Genomic DNA, 27845 nt, shown 5'->3' on the forward strand with positions numbered 1-27845 from the left:
TTTACGTATGTTTGTGCAACCATAAATTGCTTTTTCAAAATGATTTTGAACTATTGTAAGGAGAAGAAGCGTTTCATGAATCTCAATTCCTCTGGTGTTTTCATTGAGAGAAGACTTCTAAGATGTGAATACATTCACATTAATTACACTGTTTCCTAGATTCACTAAAACTCAGACTATGAGAAGATTTATATCAGTTTTAACATGACAACAACTTTAAAAGATTCCCTCAGCAATGCTGAAGCACTGTTTTATCAGGTCTGAGAAACCAGAAGCATGTCCAACCTCTGTGGTGACTACATTGGTGTCTTGTGACTATGAGCAGTTGGTAGAATGCCCTGTCAAGGACATATCAGGCAGCTTCTTTGCCTAAATACCCAACTAAGGAGTTAAAAATAATAGCAGTAATAAAAAAAAGTTTCACAAATAGCACAAGACTTCATGCCCCAGTTGTATAAACTACTACTGCCTCAGAGACCAAGAAAGTCCTTGAGTTGAGGGGGTAAAGAGTGGATTTGTGCTTGTTGAGCTACAGCTAAAACAGTGTGAGTACAGGCAGGCTCAGTGTGCAGCACCAGGCTCGCCAGGGATGCAGACGCTTATCCTAACTAGATTAAATTATTTGTATTTACAAATACATGATGCCACTGTGAATGAGCAGGCATCCTTGGAGACCATGCCATTGGAGGCTCTAGAGGAATATTTTAAACCTCAAGAGGAGCTGGGAAAACTTAAGGAAGCTCACAGCTGGAACAGCATAGTTTTATCATCCTGAAGGGTCTCCAAAACATTGTGAGACTTCTTTTCACAGGCAGGAGCTGCTAGTAGATGCATGTCCCCACGGGAAATTGTATCAGCACAAGAAAAGGTGAGCTCTGAGTTTTACTGGGAGCTGTTGTGTTGGTGGAGCTGCAGTTAGCACATCAGTAATGGAGCGCCATGTCAACATTGTACCTCCTTTCACAAGGGAATGTATGTATCACTGAAAATCCTACCATAGGACAAGGCATGTGGAAATTGGATGCAAGATATGGTGAGCTGATATGAAAGCCTGCCTCAATTTACAGCACCATCATCATCTCAGACCGTTCCGAAAGGAGCTTCTCTGGCTCCACATAATTCCCACAGAGCCCCCTGTAGTAGAGATCATCTCTCTGGGGCACGCAAGGGATTTTACTTCTTAAATAATACCAAGTTCATTGTGACAGAATGTCTATTTTATTTTTTTATACCTCAAAACACTCTAGTTTTAAGCTTGTTATTTAATCCAAGTTTGCTGTACTGTGAAGTAGAAGAAAAACTTTTTGCTTTAGTCTGTGCTTTTCCATTAAACACCTGACCCACTTTTGTCCTAACTGGATGCTTCTCTGCTTAAAATTGCTTCATAGTTCAGTTCTCCTGGATTCAAAGGATTTTACCAGTCGTTGAAATTGTCTCGCTTTTTTTGCCTTCTGTCCTGACCTCTAAATTGTTACTATTCTTAAAGGATTCTTTCTATTGTGTCATTTGATGAAATGGAAAAATATGAATTCAATAAACATCCCAATAATGTTCAGATGCCCTAATTCTGACATCTTCAGCAAGGGTTTTTTCCCCCACTAGTTCATTCTTGTGAAAATGTTACTGTACACTCTGCATATTTTAGGATGGGAAAAAGAAGAGGTGCTCCATAAAACTGTGATGTATCTTAGTTTTCATTTATCATGTAGTTCAAAATGCTGTGGTTTCTATAGCGCATTTCCCAGTGCTTTGAGCTCACATTAGCTCGCAGAGTCACTAATTTGTAGTGCCTTAGTTAATATACATTGAATTAATGTTTTAATGGAAAATGTAGGTAAGTCGTTTTCTTCTGCCTCCATGGCAATATACTGCAGTTCTATCAGATGTCGCAGTGTTATATGCTGTATGAGAATCAAAGTTATCTTTTGACAGTGGAGGATCATTCCCTGGTGTGAACATAATAACAAAGTGTGAAGAGGCAGCCCTGAAATGAACACAAGAGGAGGATCTCAAGGATTGCATTTCAGGAGGTATCTTCCCAGACCAGAGAAAGGGAGCCCCCAGAAGTGAAACAGCCTGAAGAAAAGAAGTACTTGTATGACATCGCAGGGGGTTAAATACAGCCTGGAGACTGACAGGTCAGAGTTCAGTGGATGAAAAGAGAAGTTATGGACCAAAGGGCTCCTTCTGCTCTCCCAGTTTGCCCATGGCCAGTCCTTTAGGGCCTCCTTGTATGGGGCCAATGCTCATACACAAGGTAGGCCAATGTCTGCATAAGCAGCAGCTGGTGGACACATCTTGGGGCTTTATTTTGGTGAAGGGTAGGGCTAGGGGATGCGTTGCAACTCAAGGGGCGTCAGGTCTAGGACAGCAAGCGATCTGCTCTGTGGGTCTAATATAACTTGAAAACTTACCAGGATGATAAAAGCAAATTGTTACACAGTACTGGAACTTGGGAGACCTGAATCTGTTGCCCATGCTATCACTTCTCTGCTTCCTTTAACCATACCTCATGATGATTTTCCCCTTTGTAAGAACAGTAATTGCCTTCTCTGTTTTCCTCTGCCAAGAACAGAAACATGTCAGTTGCTTCCTGGTGACCTAGCAGGGTTGCATGCTGGCTTGTTTCTCCTTGTCAGGAGGAGCATTGGCTTTTCTTCCCCATCTGATCACCATCCGCTGTCCATACCTACTGCTGGACACTTGCTTTCCTTGATTTTTCTCTTTATGTTTATAAAAGACGTCGAGGTGTTGGAGCATGTCCAGAGGAGGCAACAAAGCTGGTGAAGGGTCTCGAGAGCAGGCGTTACGAGGAGCACCTGAGGGAACTGGGGCTGTTTAGTCTGGAGAAAAGGAGGCTCTACAGCTGCCTGAAAAGTGGTTGTAGTGAGGTGGGTGTTGGTCTCTTCTCCCAAGTAATAAGTGATAGGACGAGAGGAAACAGCCTCAAGTTGCACCAGGGGAGGTTTAGACTGGATATTAGGAAAAATTATTTCATCAAAAGATTTGTCAAGCATTGGAACAGGCTGCTCAGGGAAGTGGTGGAGTCACCGTGTCTGAGGGTATTTAAAAGACATGTAGATGTGGCACTTGGGGACATGTTTTAGTGGTTGATTTGGCAGTGTTAGGGTTATGGTTGGACTAGGTTATATTAAAGGTCTTTTCCAATCTAAATGATTCTATATTTCTATGGTTCTATAAAAGTTGGGGATCCTATGCAGAAACACCATGCAGACCAGAGAGTTTGATGTATAGTTGGGAATGCTGTGAGAACCAAGTTCCTGCCACGAGCTTGTCCCTGCAAAAGCGTTTGGGAAAATCCTGTGGTCAGTCCTGCTCAGAACAAGCCGATCAGGATTGCCATACAGAGTGCAGGTTTGCATTCTGCATGAACACTCAGTGAATCAGCAGGCTGTACTGGAGCATTTATGATCTTTCCCACCTTCTAAAGGTTTCAGTAGTGCTCCCTGCAGCTGTTTGCACTTTTACTTCGATTTTAAAAGCATCTTTTTAAGCTCCACTGCTTAGAACTCCCAGCTGGGCTTTTTAAATACAAAGAAAAAGGTTGAAAGCAGCTACCGTGAGTATGGAGCACAAATGACAACCCCAGATATGACATGTACATATTGTTGAGAAGAACAAAGAAAACAAGTGTGATGGGACTAGTAGAAGAAACTTGGGGACCACCAATGCAAGCATCAGAGACAAACTACAAAGTGGGCTATGTGTATGATTTCTTGAAGCCATGTCTTTTAAGCCATTATTACTTCTGAGGTCTCTGCTTACCTGCAGCTCTGGATCTCCCACATGTGTTCAGTAGGAAGGGAAACTTGTTCTGAAATGAAGAACTAGGTAATGTGCTGGTTAAGCTAGCTGAAGCGAAGAGCCTGTTTGTTTAGTTATGGAATGGCAGGCCACTCCCATCCCAATATTAAGAATTTCCACATGTCCTTAACATGTCTCATAATGCTTGTCAAGAGGATTTTTTGCCTTGATTTCAGTTTTGCAGGTAGAGATGGGGGGACTAGGCTTCCGAAGTTCTACAGCTCCTACCTTCACAACTTCTGGTTTCTGCAGTCCTAGATCAGCTTCACGGCTCTTATGTTCCTTGGGACACTGGCTCTGTCCCTGAAGGTTTTGAAGGTGAATCATAGAATCATAGAATAACCAGGTTGGAAGAGACCCACCAGATCATCGAGTCCAACCATTCCTATCAAACACTAAACCATGTCCCTCAGCACCTCGTCCACCTGTGACTCAACTACCTCCCTGGGCGGCCTGTTCCAGTGCCCAATGACCCTTTCTGTGAAGAATTTTTTCCTAATGTCCAGCCTAAACCTCCCCTGGCGGAGCTTGAGACTATTCCCTCTTGTCCTGTCCCCTGTCACTTGGGAGAAGAGGCCAGCACCCTCCTCTCTACAACCTCCTTTCAGGGAGTTGTAGAGAGCAATGAGGTCTCCCCTCAGCCTCCTCTTCTCCAGGCTAAACAACCCCAGCTCTCTCAGCCGTTCCTCATAAGGCCTGTTCTCCAGCCCCCTCACCAGCTTTGTTGCTCTTCTCTGGACTCGCTCCAGAGCCTCAACATCCTTCTTGTGGTGAGGGGCCCAGAACTGAACACAGGATTCGAGGAGCGGTCTCACCAGTGCCGAGTACAGAGGGAGAAGAACCCCCCTGGACCTGCTGGTCACACCATTTCTGATCCAAGCCAAGATGCCATTGGCCTTCTTGGCCCCCTGGGCCACTGCTGGCTCATATTCAGTTGCTGTCAACCAACACCCCCAGGTCCCTCTCCTCCAGGCAGCTTTCTAGACAGACTTCTCCTAGTCTGTAACACTGCATAGGGTTGTTGTGCCCCAAGTGCATTTGGCCTTGTTAAACCTCATGCCATTGGGCAGTATCCTGCACTGTATCTTCAGATTTCTTTTTCTCTTTGATAAGGAGGTCAGTTTTGCCTGTGAATGGGCTTTAGAGCAATACCTGTAGGAAAAGTTATTCTTCTGGTCTCTGGGTACTTGGGGCTGGCCCATTGCTGGTGTACTGAATGCTGTGCATCTGACCATAGAGCAGGTTAATAGTGTCACACCGCGTGCCCACAGCTACTGTGTACAGAAGAGCTTTTGTTTGACTGTTTAGTGTTCAGGCTATATTAATTTTTACATTAATACCCTCTGTAAAAAAGGGTTCTGAATTGCCTGAAAACTCGCGTTTTAAGTTTCAGAAAACCTACATAGTAGGCTACGTAGACTTAGGCAAATGCTTTAATAGTTCTCAGCTAAAAAAAACAGCATTTACTATAGGTCCTAAAAGTAAACACAAATGCAGCAACTCCAATTACTGTGGAAATCAAACATCTGAGTGCAAGATGAAGGAAGTTGTACGTGAATGCCTGACAAGGAATCTATTGAACATATTAAATTATACATCTCTCCTAGAATAGCTTGGGTTTTAAAAAGAATATAGCACAGCAGTACTCAATCAAGAACAAAAATACAAGCCCGGTGCACATCAGACCTGGGACAACTTACACGCCAGGACTACTTTGAAAGCGAGAAAACAGCTTTGAACTCCACAGCGTGCCATTACGCAAATACACATGCATGCAAAATGATAAAGAAATCTCTCAGTAAATTGAAGCAATGACAGCCACCCTCCACCATAAACCAGGACACAGGCAACGGAAATAGAAAGGGGAAGCGGGAGGAATAGATGAGCCCAGAGGCAGCACCCAGGGGCTCTGCTGGCCGACTCCAGATGTAGCCAGGAGCACAGCTAAAGGGGCCTAAGAAGGGACAATGCTGATGCCAAGCCCAGGCCTTTCTAGTCAGAAGCCACCAGCTGCCCCAATGAGCATTTATTTTCCAGAATGCTTGCAGGATTTTACGTAGCAAACTTAGTAAAGCACCAAAATCCAGGAAAGCAGGAAAAAAATGCACTTATGTTGCATTTGAGGTCTTTGCAGCAGTGGGGTGCTTCTTAATAAATGATGCTTTCAGGAAGCTGGCCACACGCATGCTGCAGGAGAAGGACGTTAGCTCCAGATGTGACCCAGGAGTGTGTCCAGGGTGTGCCAGCAGGAACACGGGGAGAATTCAATTCATTGCTGAGCATGGTTTTGTATTAAGATATTGTATGGGGAACTGGACCCACAGAGATACAAACAGGTACTTTTTATAATTAATTGCTGTGGTATAAGGGGGTTGTTAATTCTAGTAGAGCGTAGTCAGGATGGATGTGTCCCAGACCATTGCAGCTAGCTGATACACAGCTTGTACTTCTGTAGCATCTAGCTCTATTGCCTCAACTCAGTTAATTAACAATTTACTGTCCAGAAAATTAAATTGATTCTAAATTTATGCATGGAGCAAGATAGCAATAACTTCCTGAGCAGCTCAGGAAAATTGGAGTTGGATTTTAGTTTTCTGGTCTGGTGAGAGAGGTTAATAAACTTTGTACATCCATATTAAAATAGTTGAGGGGAGAGTGAGCAGCTGGCAACTGCAAGAGTGCCTGAGCCAGAGGAAACAGCATTACGTGCTCTGTCACTGACTTACTGTGTGACCTTGCATGTTCTTGCTGGGAATTTTATCTGCCACATCACCTAATATCCCTTAATGGCCACAGATTTGCATGGAGATTTAGCACTTAGGACATTATAGACATGAAAGTTGTGGAAAGGCTTCAGCAGGGAAGGGGAAGATGCCCTTGTTAGGCAGTTTCCATACCGAATACAGAATACCTGTTTGCTTTTGGTTGTTCTCCCGTGTTTTGCATGAAAGGGAGCTGGCAGACTGCAGTGTGGGCATAAGGCAGCAGAGGTATCGGGAGAGCACCGACTCCTGTGGACCCGATTTGATCCACATCGCTGCCCGAAGGCGGCTTCTGGCAGCTATTTTCAGAGTTGTTCATAAAACCTGTCCAACACTGAGGCTCCACAGTCTCCCTAGGCAATTTATTTCAGTGCTTTGCTACCTTCCCCAGTGGAAAGCTTTTTCCTCAGAGCAAATTGATTCTTCCTTGCGAAACCTGAATCTTGTTACTTCTCTTATTCACCGAGGACATGTAGAATAGATTAACCTCTTCCTCTGAACTGGTCTTTTGTGTACTTACCGACTCTTTTTGGTCTCTCCTTTGCTGAGCAACCTCAATTTGTTTAGGTCTCGTTTATTAGACTATTGATCATTCTCACTGCTCTGGACTTTCTTTAATTGGCTTCTGCCTTTCTGGGTGTGCAAGCTCCAGAATTGGATCTTGTACTCCAGCTGAGGCCTTGTTAGTGTTGAGAAGAGTAGAAGAGCTTTTCCATTTGTCTTGCAAGCTATCTCTGTGCTTGTACTTCTAGAAGAGCATTTGACTGGTTTAGTAACAAATGGTGTTGTTTAGGCTAGAGAAAAGGAGGCTGAGAGGAGGCCTTATTGCTCTCTACAGCTACATACAAGCAAGTTGTAGGTGGTCTGTTCTCCTGAGTAACAAGTGATAGGATTAGAGGAAATGGCCTCAAGTTGCACCAGAGGAGGTTCAGATCAGATATTAGGAAAAAAATCTTCACTGAAAGGTTTGTCAGGCACTGGCACTGGCACCATCCCTGGAGGTATTTAAAAGATGGATAACTGAGGTGCTCAGGGACATGGTTTACTAGGGGACAGGTACAGTTAGACTTGATGATCTTAAAGGTCTTTTCCAAACAAATGATTCTGTTGATGGACTTTGAACCTTTATGGCTCTTGGATTTTTTTATGGAGCTTTAATACTGGTAAAATTCTCTGCCACTCCACATATGTGCAGATGGTTATTCCAGTATAGATATATATTACTATATTTGTTCTTACTGAATAGAAACCTGGATTTGTTTGTTTTCAGACTTGAACTTTTAAGATATTTTTTAAAATCTACATGCGATCTTAAACCTATTTTCCTCGTCTCTCAGTTTGGTATTATTTGCAAACCCAGTAAAAACACCAGTTCATCTGCTCTTCATAATGACTGATACCAAAGCTAAGGTGCACGCCCCCCCGCCCAAGACTCAGTTTCTTTACATCTTCTGTTTTGAGAATGAACCTTTGAAACTACTCTGAGTAGTTTTTCAAGTAGTTCTGCATCCACCCCTCAGTATTTTCATCCAGACTGTGTTTTCTTACAAGGAAGTAAGATGAAATGCTGTGAAAAGCTTTAGAGAAATCAAGATGTGACACAAAATCTATTGTCTTGCTATTGAAGGAAATTAGATTGGTTTGACACCAATTACTCTGAACAGATCCAATCAGGCAGCCACTCACTTTGTTGTGATTTTGTCTCTGCTTACCAATTGTTTGGGTTTATTTGTTTCTAGGAACTGCAGCTAAGTTGATAGATATCTAATTCCCCATCTCTTCATCTCCACCTTTTGTGAAGGCAGGATGTGTATTTATCTTCTTTCAGTCTTCTGCATCTCACCCTTGTTCTTCAGTACTGGGTTGCCAATAACTGCTAACAGCCCTGAGATTTCATCAGCCGAGGATGAATTATACCAGGCTCAGCCAACTTCAAAACCTCTGGCTTATCTAGTGATCTTCTAACCTCTTCCTTCCCTGTTAAAATATCTGATCCTGTGTTAGTGATTTTATCAATTTCCAGACTTCTGGTTACAATTCAGTCTGAATGACTCCTTTTCTAGTTGGTTTGGGGTTTTTTTTTCCAGATCCTATGTGAAAAAAGTCCTGAATTTGACAGCGTTGTTGGAATACCCTACTTTTTCTATGCATGTCTGTGTATTACCACCTCCTAGATGCTGCTGTCTTTGTTCCTCAAGGTCATTTTATCTTCCTGATTTGGCAGTCTGGAATATTCAAGTCTCAACTGCAATAGGAACCAAGGTTTCTTTTTTTCCTAGCTAGCACCTTCTCCTACAGTATGAATTTCAGCTGTTTATCTTTGAGGAAGTCTTCCTGCTGATTTCAGATTCCAAATACTTACAGCAATCAAATACTTCTTCTCCTTACAACTTCTATGGCAGCAGGCCAGATCACCTTCTTCAGAACACTTGGAAAAGTTGGATGCGAAGTCCAAGCCACACAGTCCTGGCTGCAAGCCTGTTTTGTTCCTCCTCTTCTTCTGAAAGACACAGATGCAGTCAGTCCTCTCGCGTTTTTCTCCTTGGTGACCTAATGTCTCCTACAGTGACAACTGCAGAGGCAGGAGTAGGAAACCTAGGTGGAAGAGAAGTGGTAAGGTTAAAAGGAAAGTATAAAATCCTTCCCTACAGTTGTGAATTAATATTCTTATCTGTGAGACACTTTCCAAATCCTTCATGAGGTATTGTCTGTTAACAACCTGAAGCAGGTTTAATGCCAGCAACATATAGTATTTTAGCAAATATAATCATAGAATCATAGAATAACCAGGTTGGAAGAGACCCACCGGATCATCGAGTCCAACCGTTCCTATCAAACACTAAACCATGTCCCTTAGCACCTCGCCCACCCGTGCCTTAAACACCTCCAGGGATATACATCCAGGGATGTATATCTTTGCTCTTGTTGGTACCCTTATGAAGGGTGATGGAGGGAGGAGGAAGGCATGCTGCATTTGTTTGGGGAACGAGTGGTTTTGGAGAGAATAGCCATGATCAATCTGTTGAGGGAGCTCACTGAAAGCTGCTGCTCATCTTAACTTCTCCCACAGCCTGTGCAGAGTCTGAGCCAGAGCTACAGCCTTGTGGAGGGGAGATGCTGCAGCTGAGATGGGAGTGGGGGACAGTGCACCTACCTCCCTCTGCAGCTGGCACTGGGTCCCCAGGGCTGGCCCCACAGATTTCCTGACGTCATGGGTTTGCGGTAGCTGTACACTGTATTGATTCGTTTTTAAAAGACCTGTCTTTGAATTTCAGTGCATCTCCACTTGCGGCTTTCTTTTGAACCCTGATGAAGAGGGAAGAGGCACTGGCAAGTTGTGCTTTGGTTGCTTATGCCTCCTTTCCCATATGTTCAATCTCTTTTAACTAGCTCCACTCTCTTTGATTTCTCCTCATGTGGAAATATTCACATCTTAGTTTTTTCTCTTCCTAGTGTTTGGACCTTTGAAGTTTCCTTCTGGGACCTTGATGTGCAACCAGGTTTTTAAGCCTTATCAAGGGTTAAGCATTAAATGCCTTGGAAAAATTGTACATTAATTCCCTGTGCAAAGTTTTCTCCATCGGTAGAGTAAGGATGATAATGTGCACCTCAAGAAGAAACTGCAGATTAATGAAACATGTTTGTAAAGCACTTTAAAAGCTTTGCATGGTGTGTTACTTCTTGAAGTGGAGATTACTGAGCCCTGTTTAAAGAGATAACTAACAAACTGAATGCTGCCGTATGCACTATTAATTGCATATGCAAATACAGCAGGCTTCATTATAGCATCCACTGACATTTACTGTGAACTCTGTGGCACGTTACTATAACTGCATGCTTTTATTTGAAGTAAAAGAAAATGACTGAATCCAAAATTACTTTGAGGATATCTTTAGCAAATCTTTCCTTTACTTTGAAGTGGTCAATTAGCCACCATCCATATTTTCTACCAGACCTGCCATGCTGTACCAGAAGGTGTTAGAAGTCAATGGGGTGCTTCTAGCTGAAAAGAAGTTTCTAGTGAAACTTTCTGATCTAGAAGATGACACCAAATTGAAAAGGGGTAGGATACATCACCAGCTGATCTTCCTTATGATATAAAAATGTTTAAACAAAACAGTTGCTGGTTTTTTTTCCTGTATTCTGGAGCAAGAGATTGCCAGTAGCATCAAGGTAGATAAGATCTCAGTCTGCGGTGTCTTCATTGACTCTGGAGTTTTGTCAGGAAGGATAAAGGAGAAGGGACCACTCGGCTTGCACGCAAGGTACCTCAGGGCTCTGCCTGGACACTCGGTGGAAGTTGGCATGGAGCCTGCCCTCAGGGGACAAACAAGGCAATGCACATTTGGGTATTTTGCCCTCAGACTATCACATCTGTGTGCAGATCTGAGGTGCAGTCTTTGTGCATGGGCCTGTTAGGGTAGCTCTGCAGTCACAGAGAAGAGCATACACAACCATCTGCAGCATGAAGGGCATAAGCAGAGAGAAAACTCACCCAAGACCTACAGGAACCAGGAGACCAGAAGATCAGTTAGAAGTGAATTGACTAGAAATGAGAAAAAGCTGAAAGGGCATTTGAGGAGGTATGAAGGGACATGAAATGTGGTAGGAACCGTAAGTACCATGAGGTTCTGGGGATTGCAAGGGGAAGTGGCTAAATGATGCTGAAGGAGAAAATGAAGTGATCTTAGGTTAAGCCAAGAAGGTTAAACTACAGATGTGATGTTTTGGCTGGAAATGGGATAATTTGGTACAGTAGCTGGAACTACTGCTGTGATGACAAGTTTCTTTTGCAAAGAAAACCCTTCTAGAGAAGGTCATACCAAAGAATTCCAACTTCTCTCTTCTCTACTGGAATCAATTGCAATATTTGCAGAACTAACTTGCTTGCCAAATGGAGAAAGTAGTAAATGGCCTATTTTAAGCATTTAAAAATCCTGTAATGTTGCACTTGTGCAGGTCTGATAATTCATGAGAAAGGATGAGATGCAGGCTCAGTGGCAGTTGGTGACAGCTCTTCACTTCTAATATTTCCTATTAAGCAATGCAGTAAAATAATATGGAAGCAGAAACAGTGTGTATGATTTAGATCTGTATATTGGAAAATCATTATTATGGTTTGTTTGTTTACATCGAAAACAGAAAGCATGCTTTCTGCTTTGGGATTATTTGTTCTCCCAACTATATCAAGTCTAATTGCTTCTTCAAACCATGACACAGTGCAGTATTTCAGAGCTAACATCCTTTGTAAATCCCGTCAGTCACTTCACTCACTGAGAAATGATATATTTAGGTTTAGTATGTTAGAAAAGAAGCTAGGTAACAAATCCAGTTTGAAAAACAGCATCGCTGTGCAGAGATTGTGAGGAGAACCCACCACATGAGGGAACAGAAAGAGAAAACAGGCACCCTGATGGGGTAGGCATGAGGAAGCCTGTGTCACCTGCCAGTGAAAGGCTCCATAGGCAGGAGACAGAAGAATGAAGACTACAATGCCCTCAGAAGAGTGATTTCTGAACTGTGCTGATGAGAGCCTCCAGCATTTGTCTGAACATGTGCTGTATGACACAATGCAGAAGCTGCATAAATTGTAAAACAAGACTCTCAGAAATAGGAAATACTATTATTAAATTCACTAGCAGAACTTTAATTTAGTGCCCTGAGCAAATACATAAACTAACCATCCTTTCTCCACCATGCAGTCCTGTTTCTTTATTGCACAGCAAGATGTTGGCTCCTTAATTTTCTAGGACTTTTTACAAAAAAACCCCAACATATTTTAACCCTACTCATGACTGAAAGCATATGGCCTTTTTTTCTCTTGAGATTTTCTTCTGCTTCTTTTTTTATAACATCCTGAGGCAGGCACATATCCTTAGAAATCCCAGCTACAAGCAATTAGAAGTACAGTCTGATAAGGGAGTGCATCAGATTAATTGAAGGATGCAGGGCACGCACATACAATATAGCTCTCTTCTAAGGTAGTTTTGATTGTCAGAGATTTCTGGTAGAGAAATACAGTGCTGCAGCAAAAGGTCTCTGATTTCTACCCCACTCGAATCACAGGAATTACAAATTATTCAATTTTATATGTATTTGACAGTCTAAAGCTGAGTTTGTGCTTCATTTCCACTTTCACTGCTAGATCATTAAGATCACGCTAACAACTTTTGGTGCTGAAGAGCTTAATTAAATTAAAATATTCTCTCAAATGTAAGTTTCATGCAAACATGAAAATCAATTAATTAATTTCGTTTGTGTCTTCAGGAGGAAGTTGTGCATAACATAATTAATTGGTCCCATGGAAGTCTTGAACTTTTTTTTTAAATATCATTTTGAACAAATTATCAACAAGGATTGCATGTGACTTTTGAGCTCTTGTATCTTGTGCAATGATTCGACTGATGTAACACACAAGCCAGTGTAGATCCTATGCAGAAACTGCTGACTGAATTGTCAACTTTTATATATTATAGATCATAGTATCATAGATTCATAGAATGGTTTGGGTTGGAAAGGACCTTAAAGGTCATCGAGTTCCAGCCCCCTGCCGTGGGCAGGGACTCCTCCCACTGGATCAGATCAAAGACCCATCCAACCTGGCCTTGAACATCTCCAGGGACGGAGCAGCCACCACATCCCTGGGCAACCTGTACCAGTGCTTCACCACTCTCATAGTGAAGAAGTTCTTCCTTATGTCTAATCTAAATCTGCCCCTCTGCAGTTTATAGCTTTTATAGATATACATTTTAGACATTCAGATAAGATTTCGCAGAATTTTAAACTAACCTTGAGTTGTCATAAAATGAGAATGCAGCACTCAAGTTAGTTCCCCCCTTCTGGAGTGATTTAATCAGGCTTGGTGACAAATATAGGGTAGGACAAGGACCTTCCCTTTCCAGTGATGCTTTCAATTCTAGATCAGTGCTCCTGCGGGCATTCCTAAAGGTACTGTTTGATTTAATGCTTTTTCCAGCCCCACTGACAGGACCTGGGCACTGGGATCTGGAGCACTTATAAGCATCTTAGCTTCCATGTGTCCTACGCTGTTCAGAAAGAATTTCTGCTTCATGTCCTGGGAAGAATTAATGCTTTTGGTGGGATGGAATGGGAAGGGTGGGAGAGGGAAGTCAACAGGAGAAATGGTCAGTGTTGGACATGCTCCAATACCTGGTCTGGGAACTGCATGCTCTCCTTTCCCAGGGAGTCTGATAGCGGTTTGACCCACTGATTTGACCCACTGGTTTGACCCACTGACATTCCCATGACATTTCAGAAGCAGAGAAATTTATTACTTGTAAATGGCTGTGCATAAATTACTATTGTCCAGTACCCAAAGAAACAAGCAGTTTTAAGCAACCTAATGCCAGTATTTGTAATGTAGAGAAGACACAGATGCTTCTTTTTTGGATCCAAGTTTTCTAACAGCCTGATTTGTAAATGAGCTCTGTGTGTATTCACACACACCTAGTAATCTGGCTCAGCAACCTAAAGAAACACAGTCATCAAGCTGTGAAGAGCTTCCCACTGTTTCATGCTTCATTTCCAGGGGAAGGATCAGGTCTGAGTGACTGAAGGGGAAGGAGCTGGTGAGGCATATAAATGCACCTATAACAAACACTGTTGCTTAGAAGAGGACCTGTGTCTTGGTGAAGCGTTGCTGGGAGCACTCAGGGCTTCTGCAAAAAGCAAATCTGAATGTGATATTCAGGGCTCTGCAGATAAGAACGGAGCCTCCTACGTGAAGTGAAGGTTACACGTGAGCAGAGGTGTGGTAGGTATGCATGCTTGCCTGGTGTGATTAAAAATCCCCAGATGGTCTGGAGAAGAGGAGGCTTTCTACAACTACCTGAAAGGAGGTTGTGGCGAGGTGGGTGCTGGCCTCTTCTCCCAAATAACAAGTGACAGGACAAGAGGAAATGGTCTCAAGTTGTGCTAGGCGAAGTTTAGATTGAATATCAGGAAAAATTTCTTTACTGAATGAGTGGTGAGGCAGTAATACAGGCTGCCCAGGGCAGTGGTGGAGTCTCCATCCCTGGTGGGGTTAAAAAGCTGTGTAGATGTAGCACTCACTCGAGACATGGTTTAGTAGACACAGTAGTGGTGGACTGATGGTTGGACCAGATGATCTTAGAGGTCTTTTCCAACCCTTATGATTCTATGAAAATAACAAAAGCTAATCTGACTTTCCATCTTGGGCATTTGCAAATGAGATACAAGAATGTCCGTGTCTGAAAATGTGGGATCTGTGCACAATTGGATAGGCAGATTCAGCTGCTGCTTAATGATTGCAGCTTTGAGCAGGTGTGGATCTGTTAATATAATACATTGATGTGTCATTATCTGCTGTCACAATCCATTAACAATATGATATCTTCTCCCCTGCTTTCTCTCTGTCTCAGATTACTTTGTTTCAGGGCTGAACAATGACAGAGAGGAGTGCATGGCATTGAGGTTGAAAGGAGTTGATGAATTCAGCTTTGGAACTGGTGCTGAATTTTTTCTGTTGAAATATACATGCAATAGAATGGTCAAAACTAATAATAAATTTTACACCTTAAAATAACTTGGTTTAGCCAAAAATAAACTGCTGAAGTGACGTATATGCAACACATGACATTTGAGGTTATTTTAGAAGTTAAGATAGTTCACAGAATAGTAAGAGTTGAGTCTGGACAGGTGTAAAGGAAACCACGAGATACATTTGTGGAGCCTGAAGAGGAAACTCTTTCTTCCAAGACGCTGGAGCACTAGTCTGGTTTAGTGGTGAAAATCCTTCTTTATAAAGTTAGATTTGAGGGTGCATTCCTCATTCTCAGGAGAATGTATCTTACCCCAAGAGGTACTCTGGTCCAGATCTCTTCCAGCATTGTTAGTTGGGGGTCATCATGTAACAGAGAGGGCTTTAATATGCACGAAGCCAGAGAGCAGCCCTGATCTCCATTGGCAAAAGCACTCCAAGGTTACTACTCCAAGGTATTTAGAGACCTGAGGCATGAGAAAGGAGTATAAACTTAGCTTTGTGTGTTCTTGTTGAGTGACAGAATTCCTGTTTTGCAAACTTGAAGTTGAATTCCGGGAAAGGCTTCATGCAATGAATGCCCATTGGAGGAAGTGCCGCATTCCCTGTGTTACAGGATCAGTCCTTTTGACCTTTCCTGCCACTGTCCTGCTGCCTACACAGTGTGGCCATTCTGAAACCCCTTGGAGGAGCCTGTCTCCCTCTTCAATGGAAAGGTTGGCCTCCGTTAGGTTGAGAGTTCCAGCTTACTAAAGTACCAGCTTACTAGAACCTTAGGCAGTGCTTTATCCTGCTCCTTGTGATCACTAAGCTGATATTTCAAAATGCTTCACATTGGGATTTTTCTGCCATTTGAGCTCTTCTGCATCAAAGCCTGTGATTACAGAATTATAATGTTTTGACATAGCAATGAAAGCCAGGAAATTCACCATTAGCGGTGGTATTTCTCTCTCTCTTGCCTTTCCTTCATGACAGCTTTACTGTAGGCAGTAATTGAGCAGAAATGACAATAGCAATTAACTTATAACCTTCTGCTTCAGTACACATGTTAGTACCCATTCAAGGAAAAATATCCACTAAGAAATTAAATATTTGTGGGTGATTTGTGACAAAAGTTCATACAGCTCGGAAAATCCGATATGAATATCAACACCAATAGAAATATGACTGGGATTTTCAACTTCCTAGCAGGGTTTGACATGAAAAATGTCATGAGTCCCTTCTCTTTTCTTTCCTAGTTTCATACCTTTCCTGTTACAGTAATTAGAAAACTGAAGTTTAGATACTGTTCTTTACTTAAGCACTATCAATTGGTTAAATAGGTCATTTTAGCATTGATTTTTCTGCCCAAGAGCCACTAAGTTTTTTGCACATGGTTTATTACTGTTTGTGATTAGCTAGGTGGGAAAAGAAATGGAAAATACCAGTTTTTGTTTCATGAATGACAGCTTCCTATTTCTGGTTGCTCCATATCCGTGGCTTAAAGCCTGGTTTATTAATTAATAAGTAGAATTTCTCTGCATCTTTGATCATTGGTATTATACAGAATACTGAATATTTAAAAGTGGTTTCCAGTTAATCTCTAGCACATGTGCTGTCTCACAAGCCAAAGCATCCCCTTATGAGAACTATGCCCAGTGATTAAATGTATAAGATGCTCACTTCCAATTTTGAGTCAATTTGGCGAAAGTGATAGGTTTAACACTGATTTGAATTGATCAAGTGTCAGGATAGACTATGGAACATCTTGTAAAATAGCTGCAGAGGAAACTCAAACAAAATTCTTTTTAAAAATTATCCATGTTCATAGCTAGACTTGAAAAGGAATAATCTGGTTTTCTGTAGTCCTGAACATTTCAGAGGTTTTATGACTTTCAGTACCTCTGAAAGCAAATTTATTTCATTAAAACAACAATTGTGACCCACAATTAGGAAAAAAGATTCCCCTCAAAACAGAAAAACCCACACAACTTCCAACACTAGACGGCACCAGCTCCTTCTAGTTTATCAGTGGTTTCTAGGGACCTGCTTAGCATGAAAACTGCTCACATGCCTGTCAGAAGTCAGCACTTCCTACCAGTTTGTGCAGAGCAGGTGTGAATTTTAAGAGGAATCAGTGTGTGTGATAACAGACAGCAATTGTACCTCCATAAAGCTTTCCTCTTCTGAACGGTTGGACTGGATGACCTTAGAAGTCTTTTCCAACCTTACTGATTCTACGATATGAGTGTGCTGCTGAAAATTTTTTATTCAAAGCGATCCATTTCATTCTTTGATGTAGTGAGAGCCCCTGCTAAAACTAAAAGCTGCTACATGCAGACATCAGGTGGAGCCTGGGGACAGGCAGGCAAGTGCTTGGTGGCTCAGAGGGAGTGGGGAGAGAGGAGCAGAGGAGCTCCATGTGTCACCGCAGCACAGCGGAATGGGGCTCTGCCTGCTGGCAAACCCAAGTGACTGGCAGCACCTTGCAAGGACAGTATTGGGTGAAGAATGCACCATTAGGGACACCTGCAGCAAGTGCTCTCTCTCAGCTCTGCACCCCCAAGCACAGGCTCTAAAGAGTTTCAGCTGCTGCAAACACAGCTTTGATAAGGCGAAGGCTTGTTTGCCAGTGGGCAAACCTCCCTGTAACTCAGCCCACCTGTTTGTTGTTTATTTGCAGCTGTTTCCATTAAACCTGTGATGTATGTTCCCGGTTAATAAATACCTCCGCTGCAGTGTGTCTTACTGAGTGTGTTTTGGGGGCACGTGCACTGCTCTGCTCAATACAAGAGTTAGGTTTCCTTATATAATGTTAATTTTATTATGGAAGTTCATTTGTTATGTGGGATTTTTTGAAAATTATGTGTTTGTGTGACGTGTTAGGAGTGGCTCTTGCTGCTAGATAAGCACCTGAGCTGAGTGCTGTTGTAAGGAATGTTGGATACGAGGCAAAAAGAGAGCAGGCTCAAAGGGGTATGCATGATGTCTGTCCACTGTGGGGCCCTTAAATGGCTTGGAGGAATCCTCAGGTGTGGTAGAGCTCTTTCAGGTATGTTTGTCTTATTTATTCTCAAGTAGATAATTTATTTAGTAATGTATTTATATCTCCAGATGTCCTTAAGCTAAAGATTTCCAGGTGTGAGTCTAAAAACTTTTCTTGAAGTATATTGAGTGCTTTTGATGCCCTTTTTCATATACTGCTTTTCTTTTTTGGTTATTTAGTTGTAAATAGATTTGCTAGTTTCCTTAGATTAGAAAAATGTTGGGTTGTGTGCTGGGGAGCTTGTGTAGCTGCACAGGTGAATCAGGTTTGCAGGGAGCAGGAGTGCTCTGATGCTGAACTTAGGTTTGATTCCCTGCTAGACTTCAGTCTGGCACAATATTCTGCTGGACTGTGGACTGTTCAGAATAAAGATTGATTGTCTAAGGTCATAGAGTTGTTTTAGAGCTACATGTTTTAAATACTGAATTCTTGATTCAAGCTATTCTAACTTCTCAGGGGAACTGAGATGGCTTTGAACATGGCTTATAAATGTATTGATAAAAAGAAATCTGTATCTCTGTTTTTCTGGTTTAGTGGAAGCAGATGTGCTGTGTCAAAGACTCAAGCATAGTTTATGAGTGGGTGGCCTGGGAGCTTAAAGGGGAGAAGAGGACAGCATAGCTGCACAGGGAGCTTTGCAGAGGCTTTGGAAGCAACAAATTCTAGGAGAGGGTGGGATTTCCTGCTGTATTTCACTATCTTGGTGGGGTTTTTTTCCAATATGTGGAAATGTAGATTGAAAGAGAGTGACCGGGTTCAAGAAGTAAGATATGGTCCAAGGTTTCTCTTACTGTGGATAAAACTGAATTTTGTTAGTGTGAGACCGTTTTCAGTAATTCCACGGGGCCAGGATGAGTTTGGAGTAAGGAGGTATGTGTGTTTATGGTGATGGAAGAGCTGGGGCATAGGGCACTACTGGTAAGCCACAGTCAGGTTTGGTTTTCCCTCTGATTACTGTGACTTCCATGTGCCCACGTTTATCCATAGGGCCTCTTCAGGCAGTTTTCCAAGAAACATACTCTTCTCCTTCACCTGTAAAATCTAGCAGCCAAAGCAACAATGATAGTGTTTGCACTCTAACAAAAGTGAACATTTCTTGAATTGGCAGAAGCACTGTGGAGCAAAGCACCTCTGCCTCTCACCTGCATAGAATGGACAGGCAGGGAGCAGGAATGGCTTGTCCCGCCACGGCAAACACAGCTCCTGGGCCAGAACACAGAGTCCTGCCCAGCCCTGGGCTCCAAGGACAGAGTGAGGATGACAGCTTCAGCTCCAAGCTGTTGGTGTAGCAGGGAGCTGCAGGGGCCTGGATGCTTTCATCCCAGGTAGCCCTCTCAAAATTCCCTTTTCTTCCCCTGCAAGCAAAGACTGCTGCTCTGTCTACAGCTCTGCTGTCTCTTCCTATAACTGCCTTTACTTCTGAATGCTCCTCCTTGAGATATTTCCATGGTTTCACCACTACGAGTCCCTCATACCTGTGAAAAATGACCAGATCTCCAATTTGTGTGTGAATTATGGAGTGACACCCAAAGCAGATGTTTCAAACCTGCCATTTTTCCTCTTCTTAGACCAGTATTTTTCATTCCTCAGAGCTACTTTTTCATCAGCAAAATTTGGCCACTGGTAAAGTGGTATGTGGCAGCTCTTTCACAGTTGGTTTAGGACACAAAATAAACAGAAAAGCTGTATTTTGCCACCAGGATGCCAGCTGACAAACTTACCCTCTTTGAGAGTGAGAAAAAGTCTAGAGAGACCCAAGACTTCTCCTAGGCTAGAGGAGAAATAATTCTCTTTCTACTGATTTAGTGGTGTGGGTTGACTCTCCAAGGGATCAGACAAGTGCCACAGCTGGTGCAGTGCAGGGGGCAAGAGTGTGGGGATGGCAAGTGAGATGGGAAGAGAGAGGACTGTCCTTCCTGATAGTGTTTGCTACTGTATTTGTGCATGGCACAAAAATACCGACTGGAATTGAATGGCTTAAAAGGAGGATTTAATCAAATTGGCAGTGTGAGTTGTAGGAGTGTCTGCACTTGCAGGGTAAAGCATTTTTGGCTTTCTATAGCACTAGTGTGGAGAAAAGTAGATGTATTGCCTACCTCTGAGTCTACATCAGCAATTCATTTGTCAAAGTACAAGGGAGAAAGAGAGTAATGAAAGTTTATGGAGTATATTTTTTTTTCTCAACATGTTATTAGTATTAATGGAAAATGTGCTCAGAGCGAAGAGAATATGTCCCTTGTGTGCTTAATGACCGAGCTCCCAGGTCACTGCTAAATCTCACGCGCTTTGTGCCTCTCTGCAATGTTTCTACACTGTAATTTAAAAAGGGGTAAATTATATTGCTGACCTTAGTTAATTGCTGTCCGTGAAGCAATATCATAGCCAAGAGCAGACTGCATCAAAACGACCTGAGACTGCTCTTTCACTTTCTAAAATAAGAGCTACAGGGAGCTCCGTGTGTTATTAAAAATACAGTCAATCAGGATGCAGTATTTAGAAAACAGGAGCTCACTTTGGTGATGCTTGTTTTCTCCTGAAGGCATAATCATCCATAGCTGTGGACTTTTAGCAGAAGCAGCATATAAACTCTTCCAGAATTGTCTTTTCTGCACCGAGTAAAGCTCTTCCCCTTTGGCACTTCCATAAATGAAGTGAGGAAAGCAGAAGTTAAGGGAATTACGTGATAGTGTGTACATAATTCTTTTTTTCTTTTTTTTTTTTTTTAATTGAGGAAAGCTATAGACCTTAAATGTCTGTTAGTCCTCTCTGGATCTCACTGGAGAATTGTGATGTATAAAACTAAAGCACAGGCTTGTTACAGGGAACGAATGCAGAAAGGGGATCCTGCCACTCTAACTTTCAATGTGAGTCATGTTAAATCATGTCTCAGGTAATGACGCCATTGCCATATAACACATAGACTTGGTGGCTTGGAAAGGAATTTTGGGAGAAAGCCTTTACACCAGCTTTCTTGAGGTGTTTTATTTTTTTCAAGTTCACTTGAGGAGATGTGGCAAAACTGCCAGAAGCCTGTGCATGGGCACAGGGCTGTAGCTTGCAGATGATCTGTTGACTGAGGACTTGGTTGTGCCACTTAGGGCATCAGGCTGTGCTGCTAACCTTGGCGGACACCGGAGGTGTTCCTATTTCATTACATTAGTTCAAGTGATGACCTATTCCATTTTTTGTGAGTGATAATAAGGGAGACCTCTGGTTTGGTGCCATGTAGTGAAAACATGACAATTGGTCAAGGCCAATTGTATGAGATTCACTAAGGCCAAATGCCGGGTCCTGCACTTGGGCCACAACAACCCCATGCAATGCTCCAAGCTTGAGGAAAAGTGGCTGGAAACCTGCCTGGTGGATAAGGATCTGGGTTTGCTGGTCAACAGCAGCTAAACATGAGCCAGCAGTGTGTCCATGTGGTTAAGGTGGCCAACAGCATGTTGACTTGGATCAGCCGTGGCGTGACCAGCAGGAGTCAGGAAGGGTTTGTGCCCCTCTTCTCAGTGCTAGTGAGGCTGCACCTCAAATATTGTGTTCAGGTTTGGGCCCCTCAGTACAAGAAAGATATTGAGGAGCTGGAGCATGTCCAGAGGAGGGCATCAGAGCTGATAAAGGGTCTGTAAAACAAATGTTATGGGGAGTGCCTGAGGCAACTGGGACTGTAGCTTGGAGAAGAGGAGGCTGAGGGGAGACCTCATCACTCTCTGCAAATATCTGAAAAGAGGTTGTGGCAAGGTGGGTGCTGGCCTCTTCTGCCAAGTGACAGGATGACAGGAAATGGCCTCAAGTTGTTGCAGGGGAGGTTTAGGTTGGATACTAGGAAAAATGTCTTCACTGAAGCATTGGCAGGGGGAGTAGAACTGGATGAGCTTTAAGGTCTGTTCCAACCCAAACTATTATTTGATTCTGTGAACCGCTGCATGGGTCTGACTCTGGCTTGGCTAAAGCTGTGTAGAGTTTGGAGCATATCCTGGTGGAGTTGTTGGTGAAAGGGTTACAGGGCTGGTTATAATGGCAGAGAGCACAGTTAATGCTGAGCTGCAGTAGGGCCATTTAAATCTGCCTTGTTGTAGTCGCTTCTTACAGGGAGCGTGGGAGGTTTTATCATTTTGTGTTTGCTTTCAAGTAGATCTCCATTCAACAGATTAAAAGGAGAATTCCTGGGGAAACGTTTGCATGCAGACAAAGGTTTCAAGCTGTAAATCAGACTGCAGAGAAATGTACAGGGTGATAAGGGAAACAGGCTGCCGGGATAAAATAGTCCACAGGAGCAAACGCTGCCTGTGGAAAGTCTTCTTTCTCGAGTGAGGAGAGAAGTTGAGGTTTTGGAGAGAGAGAGGGGAGAAGTGAGGACCGAAAATCAGCAAATGGGCATTGGACTTGCTTTTTGTAATTTTTCTGAACTACTGATATTTTTCCGGTTAGGGAGATTTCCTTGCCTTGTTGGAGGGAGGAGGGAATAAATATACTTAGATGATAAAGGAACTTCATAAGCACACAAATGTGTCTGCATTTTGAGAACGTGTAAAGCAGGTGTTTGCAGGTTACTGGCAGAAATATTGTGTAATGATAGGTGAATAATACAATACAGAGCTATTGTATGGGTGAAAACAGAAGAGGTATGTGATTGTAGTGGCCATGTGGTGTGCTAAAGAGGATGCTGCTTTTATTTTTAAAAAAAATGAGAGGCATAGATAAACAAGAGGACTTTAAATTGACACAGACCCTAAATGCACTGAAGTTCATTAGATCTGGTAAATGGAACATTCATTATGCTAGCTCAAGCCATGAGGTAAAATATTCACTTGCCTTTGTAAATCACTTTAAAGACCTAAAGAAAGTGGTGTTATTTTTGGAGCTGAGAGAGGTTTTAATTTACACTGCAGACGTAGCCTGTTCCTAGCTTAGTTTCATGAGCCATTACCTAGGTGCTTGACAGAATGGACCTAGGTGTTTTCCTCCTTGATGCCACCCAAGGACCAGCTTTGGCCTTTGGGCACACAGTGGTTGTAGGTCACGCCTGGGTTTGGCTTGTGTCCCAAATGCTGTACTGATAGGAACAACCCCAGCACGGGGCTGGAGGGTTACTCAGCCCAGCAGATGGTGGGGACTGCCAGGACAGCATCACCTCTTTGGGGAACACTCACCTGAAAGAAACCTAATCTCTCCTCTTCTGTGCTTATAAAGCCAAACTTTTGTTGTAGTTATCTCTTAAAATACCGGTTTCTTTACGGTGTGAGTGTCTGTTTGTATCCACAAACCTGAAGAAATGCCATTTTCAACAAAAACATGGTTATATTTCTTTTATTCTTTGTTTCTTGTAGCATCTGACTGCTTTTAAAAAAAACAAAGGCTAACCATTTGCCAGCAAAAGCATTCAGGATTTATTCTCCCTCCTTTTTCTTTTTTTCAAAATCCATATACATTTCAGTTTTGTCACTTCTTTCATTATGATTTTGTTCTAGAGTCACATTTTACACATTTTAATAGAGGAAACTAGCAACTTTATTCACTCAGTGAGGTATGTCTGTCATTAAAGCCCCTGGCATAGGAAAAAATCCCACATGGATAGAGGAGAGCATTTGCCATGTTTTATCTTGCAAGTGCTTTACAGTCATCAACTGATTATTTGTGCTTTATTCAATGAATATCCAGACAGAATACAGTCATTTGTATTCAATTGTACTCACAAGATCATGCAAATTGAAAAGAACCACATGATTTCACATAAGGATATTAATGATTTCTTAACTGTAGAATTAAAACGAAGAATCTAGACATTGCAGAGAGCAACTGATTGGAAAAAACTCTCCTTAATGTATAGTCCTTAGAAAAACCTGGGTTGTGCTAGGGATAGGAAGCAGAGCTGCAAAAGCCAATCTATAAATCATGGAATTACTCTGAGCAGCGGCACTGAAGTGTTTATTTTGTTCCCAAAGAATATATCAGGGTTATAAAGGTAGGGGAGCAAAGCAATGTGAACTGTGTTATAAACTTAGTTGCATGATCATCCCTTGCAAAAGTAAACAACACTTTTTGTTTAGAAACAAAAATGTGTGGTAAAGAGTAGATTTATTTTCTTAATCCCCCAGAACCCATTGCTTTTGTAAAATTAGTCAGGTATTATGTAGAGCATGGAGTGGGAGTAGAACATGAGAAAATCCTTGCTCTGTTTCTGTCTGGTTTAAATCTTTTATTGTCCCTCTTCTCTTGAATGTCCAGACCTCGTCTTTATCACGTTTCCTAACAGGTAGAGGTATAATGTGCTTTGTGGACTTTGTGAGTCATTTAACCTTTTTGAACCACTGGTAACACAGCTGATGGATGCATTTCCAGAAAGAAAAGAGTCTTTATTAATGGAGCTGATTAATTTAGATTCAAATAGCGATGAAGGTGGAATGACTTGGATTTTTACTGGGTTTTTCCAGTTTAAATGGCTGCTGCTTGGATCAAGGAAATCCTTCTGGCATGCTATTCTGCTTTCCTCCCTACACAATGCACTAAAAGGGTTAAAAGCCAAGCTTGCGCATTTTGTTCAGCCCAACATTCTGGAGGTTCAGAAGATAAGAAATGCTTCTCAGGGTGAATGAACTGTGAAATGTATTTTGAGAATGAAGCTTTTGATGAGAATTTACATCCAAAAAACCTCCCAGACTTCCATTTTAAAATCTATCACACTGTTTATTCCTGCAGAGAAGCAAGTCTTATCTTTTGAATTTCAGACTGTTGTACTGAACACATTTTTTTCAAGATATTTTAATGACAATTGACATTAGAACCCTCCTCCACAACAGTAGGAGTGGGGGAAATCCACTGTTCTTGGGTTTTCCTTGCTGCAGGTGTAATGTCCTTCAATATTTTTTAGGCCTTTCAGAATTATACAAGGTTTTAGCTCTGAGGTGCTTATTCTGGGTGAAATAAGGAAAGCTTTGCAGACATAGCAGCAGAGTTATCTCCATGCAGACTTCTTTCTTGGGTATTTGGGGTGTGATAAATTTCTCTGAACCACCAGAGATGAGTACAAGATTAGAGTTGCTTTTCTAGCCAAGATGCATGTAGCATAAACCATGTAGGTAGGTAGCTCACTACTACCTTGTTGTGTTTGGACAAGTTCCTGAGAAGTACTTGTTTAGTAAGTGTCTACAACAACTTATATCAGGAAATTGAGTGAAATTCTGATATGGCATAAATATAACCAACAAGTTTTATTGCTTGTTTTCTGTCCTTAGACATCCAGCACCCGAAGGTAGTGTTGTTTATCTATGCTGATCTTAAAAAGAGAGGTCAAGTCTGTAAGGGAAAGGATCACCTTCGTTAGATCTGGTATAGCTGGGAAAAACTTGGAGTAATGTTTTTGAACTGACGATCTCCCCTGGCCCTCACTTCACCCCTGGGTAACAGCAGAGCCATTGTGAGCTGGCAGGGAGCAGGCTGGAACCCTCTGCCTAGGAGATGGCCATGCTGGTTTACAGCTGACACTTGCAACTTCTGTTATTGCTCTTCAAAGCTTCTGCTGGTCCAGTGCATTATGCCTGGCAGGTGTGAATAATGCATTGACCTACTCTTACCCTGCTTGTTTGAAGCGAGTGATTAACCTACTCCTACCCATGCTCATGTGAAGAAAGTGTCCAGCAGAACCTTGCAGCTCTCCCAGTGCACCCTGGTTTGCAGGCATCGATGTGGAATCCCTTCATATCACAGCGCTAACACTGCACAGCCCCACTGCCTGCACGTGTCCAGGCTACAAAACAGTGATAACACTAGAAGTGCTGGGCTGTAAATAAGGATTTGTGTGTTAGATACACAGGAAATGTTTGCAAGGTGGTGGTTTCTCTGGGGTGACTGTGTTGGAAGGGATTGGGATGTCTGTCAGGGAGTGGAATGTTGAGCTGCTCTCAAAATTCTGCTGAACAGGTAGATGTTATTGAAAAGAGATTTATGTATTTCTGCAGGGGAAGAAGGGGAAACAGATGGGTGTTTTGTATGCGAGTTTGCTTTCCTTATCTGGGAAGGAACAGGTAGTCTGCCTAAGCAGTCTCCGCTTTTAATTTCTGCAGCGCTGGCAGAAGGAGCCAGTCGGGGGGGAGAGGAGCGGGGGGAGCAGCCAGCTTGGGAAGCCAGGCTTGCTGCTAGCCCCAGCCAGAGGGGTGGTGTGGGGTGCAAAGAGGGTTAGTCCTTACCCACTGTGGTGGTTCCTCGCCGCTGGCTGCTCCCTTGAGCCCCGCTGGCAAAGGAGGCAGCAGCTCCCAGTTGCCTGTCTTTGTGGGTAACTGCCAGCTTGACTTATTCCTAACTTAGCATTTTGACTTTTACAATGCGGGCCACCTCTCAAAGCACACTTACAATAGGGGAAAAGCTATGTGTTTTCTAGTACGGCTCGTAGCTGAGCTGATAAATGCTCTGCACACATCAATGCTTGTTACGTATTATACAGGATAAGAGTAGCAAATCACAATTGTTGTCTTCACCTGGTGGAGAGGCTTCACCCTGGAATATCAATTTAGTTGATCAGTGACTACCAAATGCTATTTCTAAGGGCTGTGATAAATGTGTGAGCACAGAGCCTGCTTCATCGGTTGCAAAGTATTAGTTGATGGTCCTGCAGTGGGTGGTCCATTTGAATTGTTATTTTTCCTGTTAGTACAACAACTGATGAAAAAAAAACAAACAAACCTTTGATGCAGCCAAACAGTATCAGGAAAGTTGTGAAGGAGAACAGGCTTCTTGGTGAATGGCAAGGAGAAGGAAAGTGACCAAGCTCTGTATAGTTTCTATGCAGAAGGGGACCTGACTGCATTCTTAATATCTGTCCTATATTTGCTTTATCAATTTAGTAGTGAACATGAATATTTTTTTTGTTCCCTGAAAGGGCTGCATCTGAAGGTAGGCAGAGCCTCTTCCCTATATAATGAAACAGGTTGCTTAGAGACAGCAGGTACATAAATCCCGCGATGCAGAGCGTGGCTGTTCCAGGTAGTGGCTGTGGATGAGGACACAGCACAGACGTGCTGTTGTGCTAGCCATTTAATCTCTAGAGCTTTCACCTCTATTTTCTCTTCCCAGTTCACATAACTTCTCCTTTCCCTCGAAAGATGTGAGTTCCTTTGTTCAAGGTATGTTTTGTACAAACTTGATCAGAATGCGAATTGAACCTTAGTCTGTTTGTAGCAATGACTAGAAACATTCTGAAATCTCTATTCAGCTGTCACCAGAAGTACCACACTACCTAGTAATTTAAACTTTCTCATTTCAGTGCCACCAAATAATTCAGCATTCAAATTCATCATAGACGTCAGAAAAATCAATAGTACAATTCTGCACAAAATAAAGCATGGTTCAACTAAACCTACACATTTCTACTGTATTCTGATTCAGCAAATGTTTAATATGCAATTGGCCTGCTTGATACAACATTTATTTTCATTCTGTTGAAAGAGATAGCCTGGTAACATGCTATTACCTGTAGGATTTTGAGGATTTTCTTCTCCACGTCCTTTTGTTGAAGGATGTGTTAGGCTGTTTCCATCCCATAGTTGTTGGATACTAGCTCCTAATTCTACAGTGAGGGATGACTGCAGCTTTCCTTTGAAGTTGGGGGAAGCACGCAGCAACCTGCATTTGAACAGCTGGAACCAAGATCCTCTCTCACTGGATTTCGGAAGCTTTCTGCTGATTAAGGATTAAGTTTGCGACCTTGTGTTACGTT

General features: G+C 42.5%; 1 protein-coding gene across 8 annotated transcripts in view; it reads left to right on the forward strand.

Annotated features, from left to right (window-relative positions):
- Positions 1-27845, forward strand: part of KCNIP1 (potassium voltage-gated channel interacting protein 1) — a 401769-nt gene that overhangs the window by 293425 nt on the left and 80499 nt on the right. The window contains exon 1 of one of the 8 annotated variants that reach the window (XM_069869300.1): positions 17861-18139. The exons of the other annotated variants lie outside the window; for them this stretch is intronic. Coding sequence (XP_069725401.1) covers positions 18025-18139 — 115 coding nt within the window. The 5' untranslated portion in view covers positions 17861-18024. Of the gene's footprint in view, positions 1-17860; positions 18140-27845 lie in introns of those variants that run through there. 8 annotated transcript variants of the gene reach the window in all.

Source organism: Phaenicophaeus curvirostris, chromosome 15 (assembly GCF_032191515.1).
Source record: "Phaenicophaeus curvirostris isolate KB17595 chromosome 15, BPBGC_Pcur_1.0, whole genome shotgun sequence".
NCBI classification, from domain to species: Eukaryota; Metazoa; Chordata; class Aves; order Cuculiformes; family Cuculidae; genus Phaenicophaeus; species Phaenicophaeus curvirostris.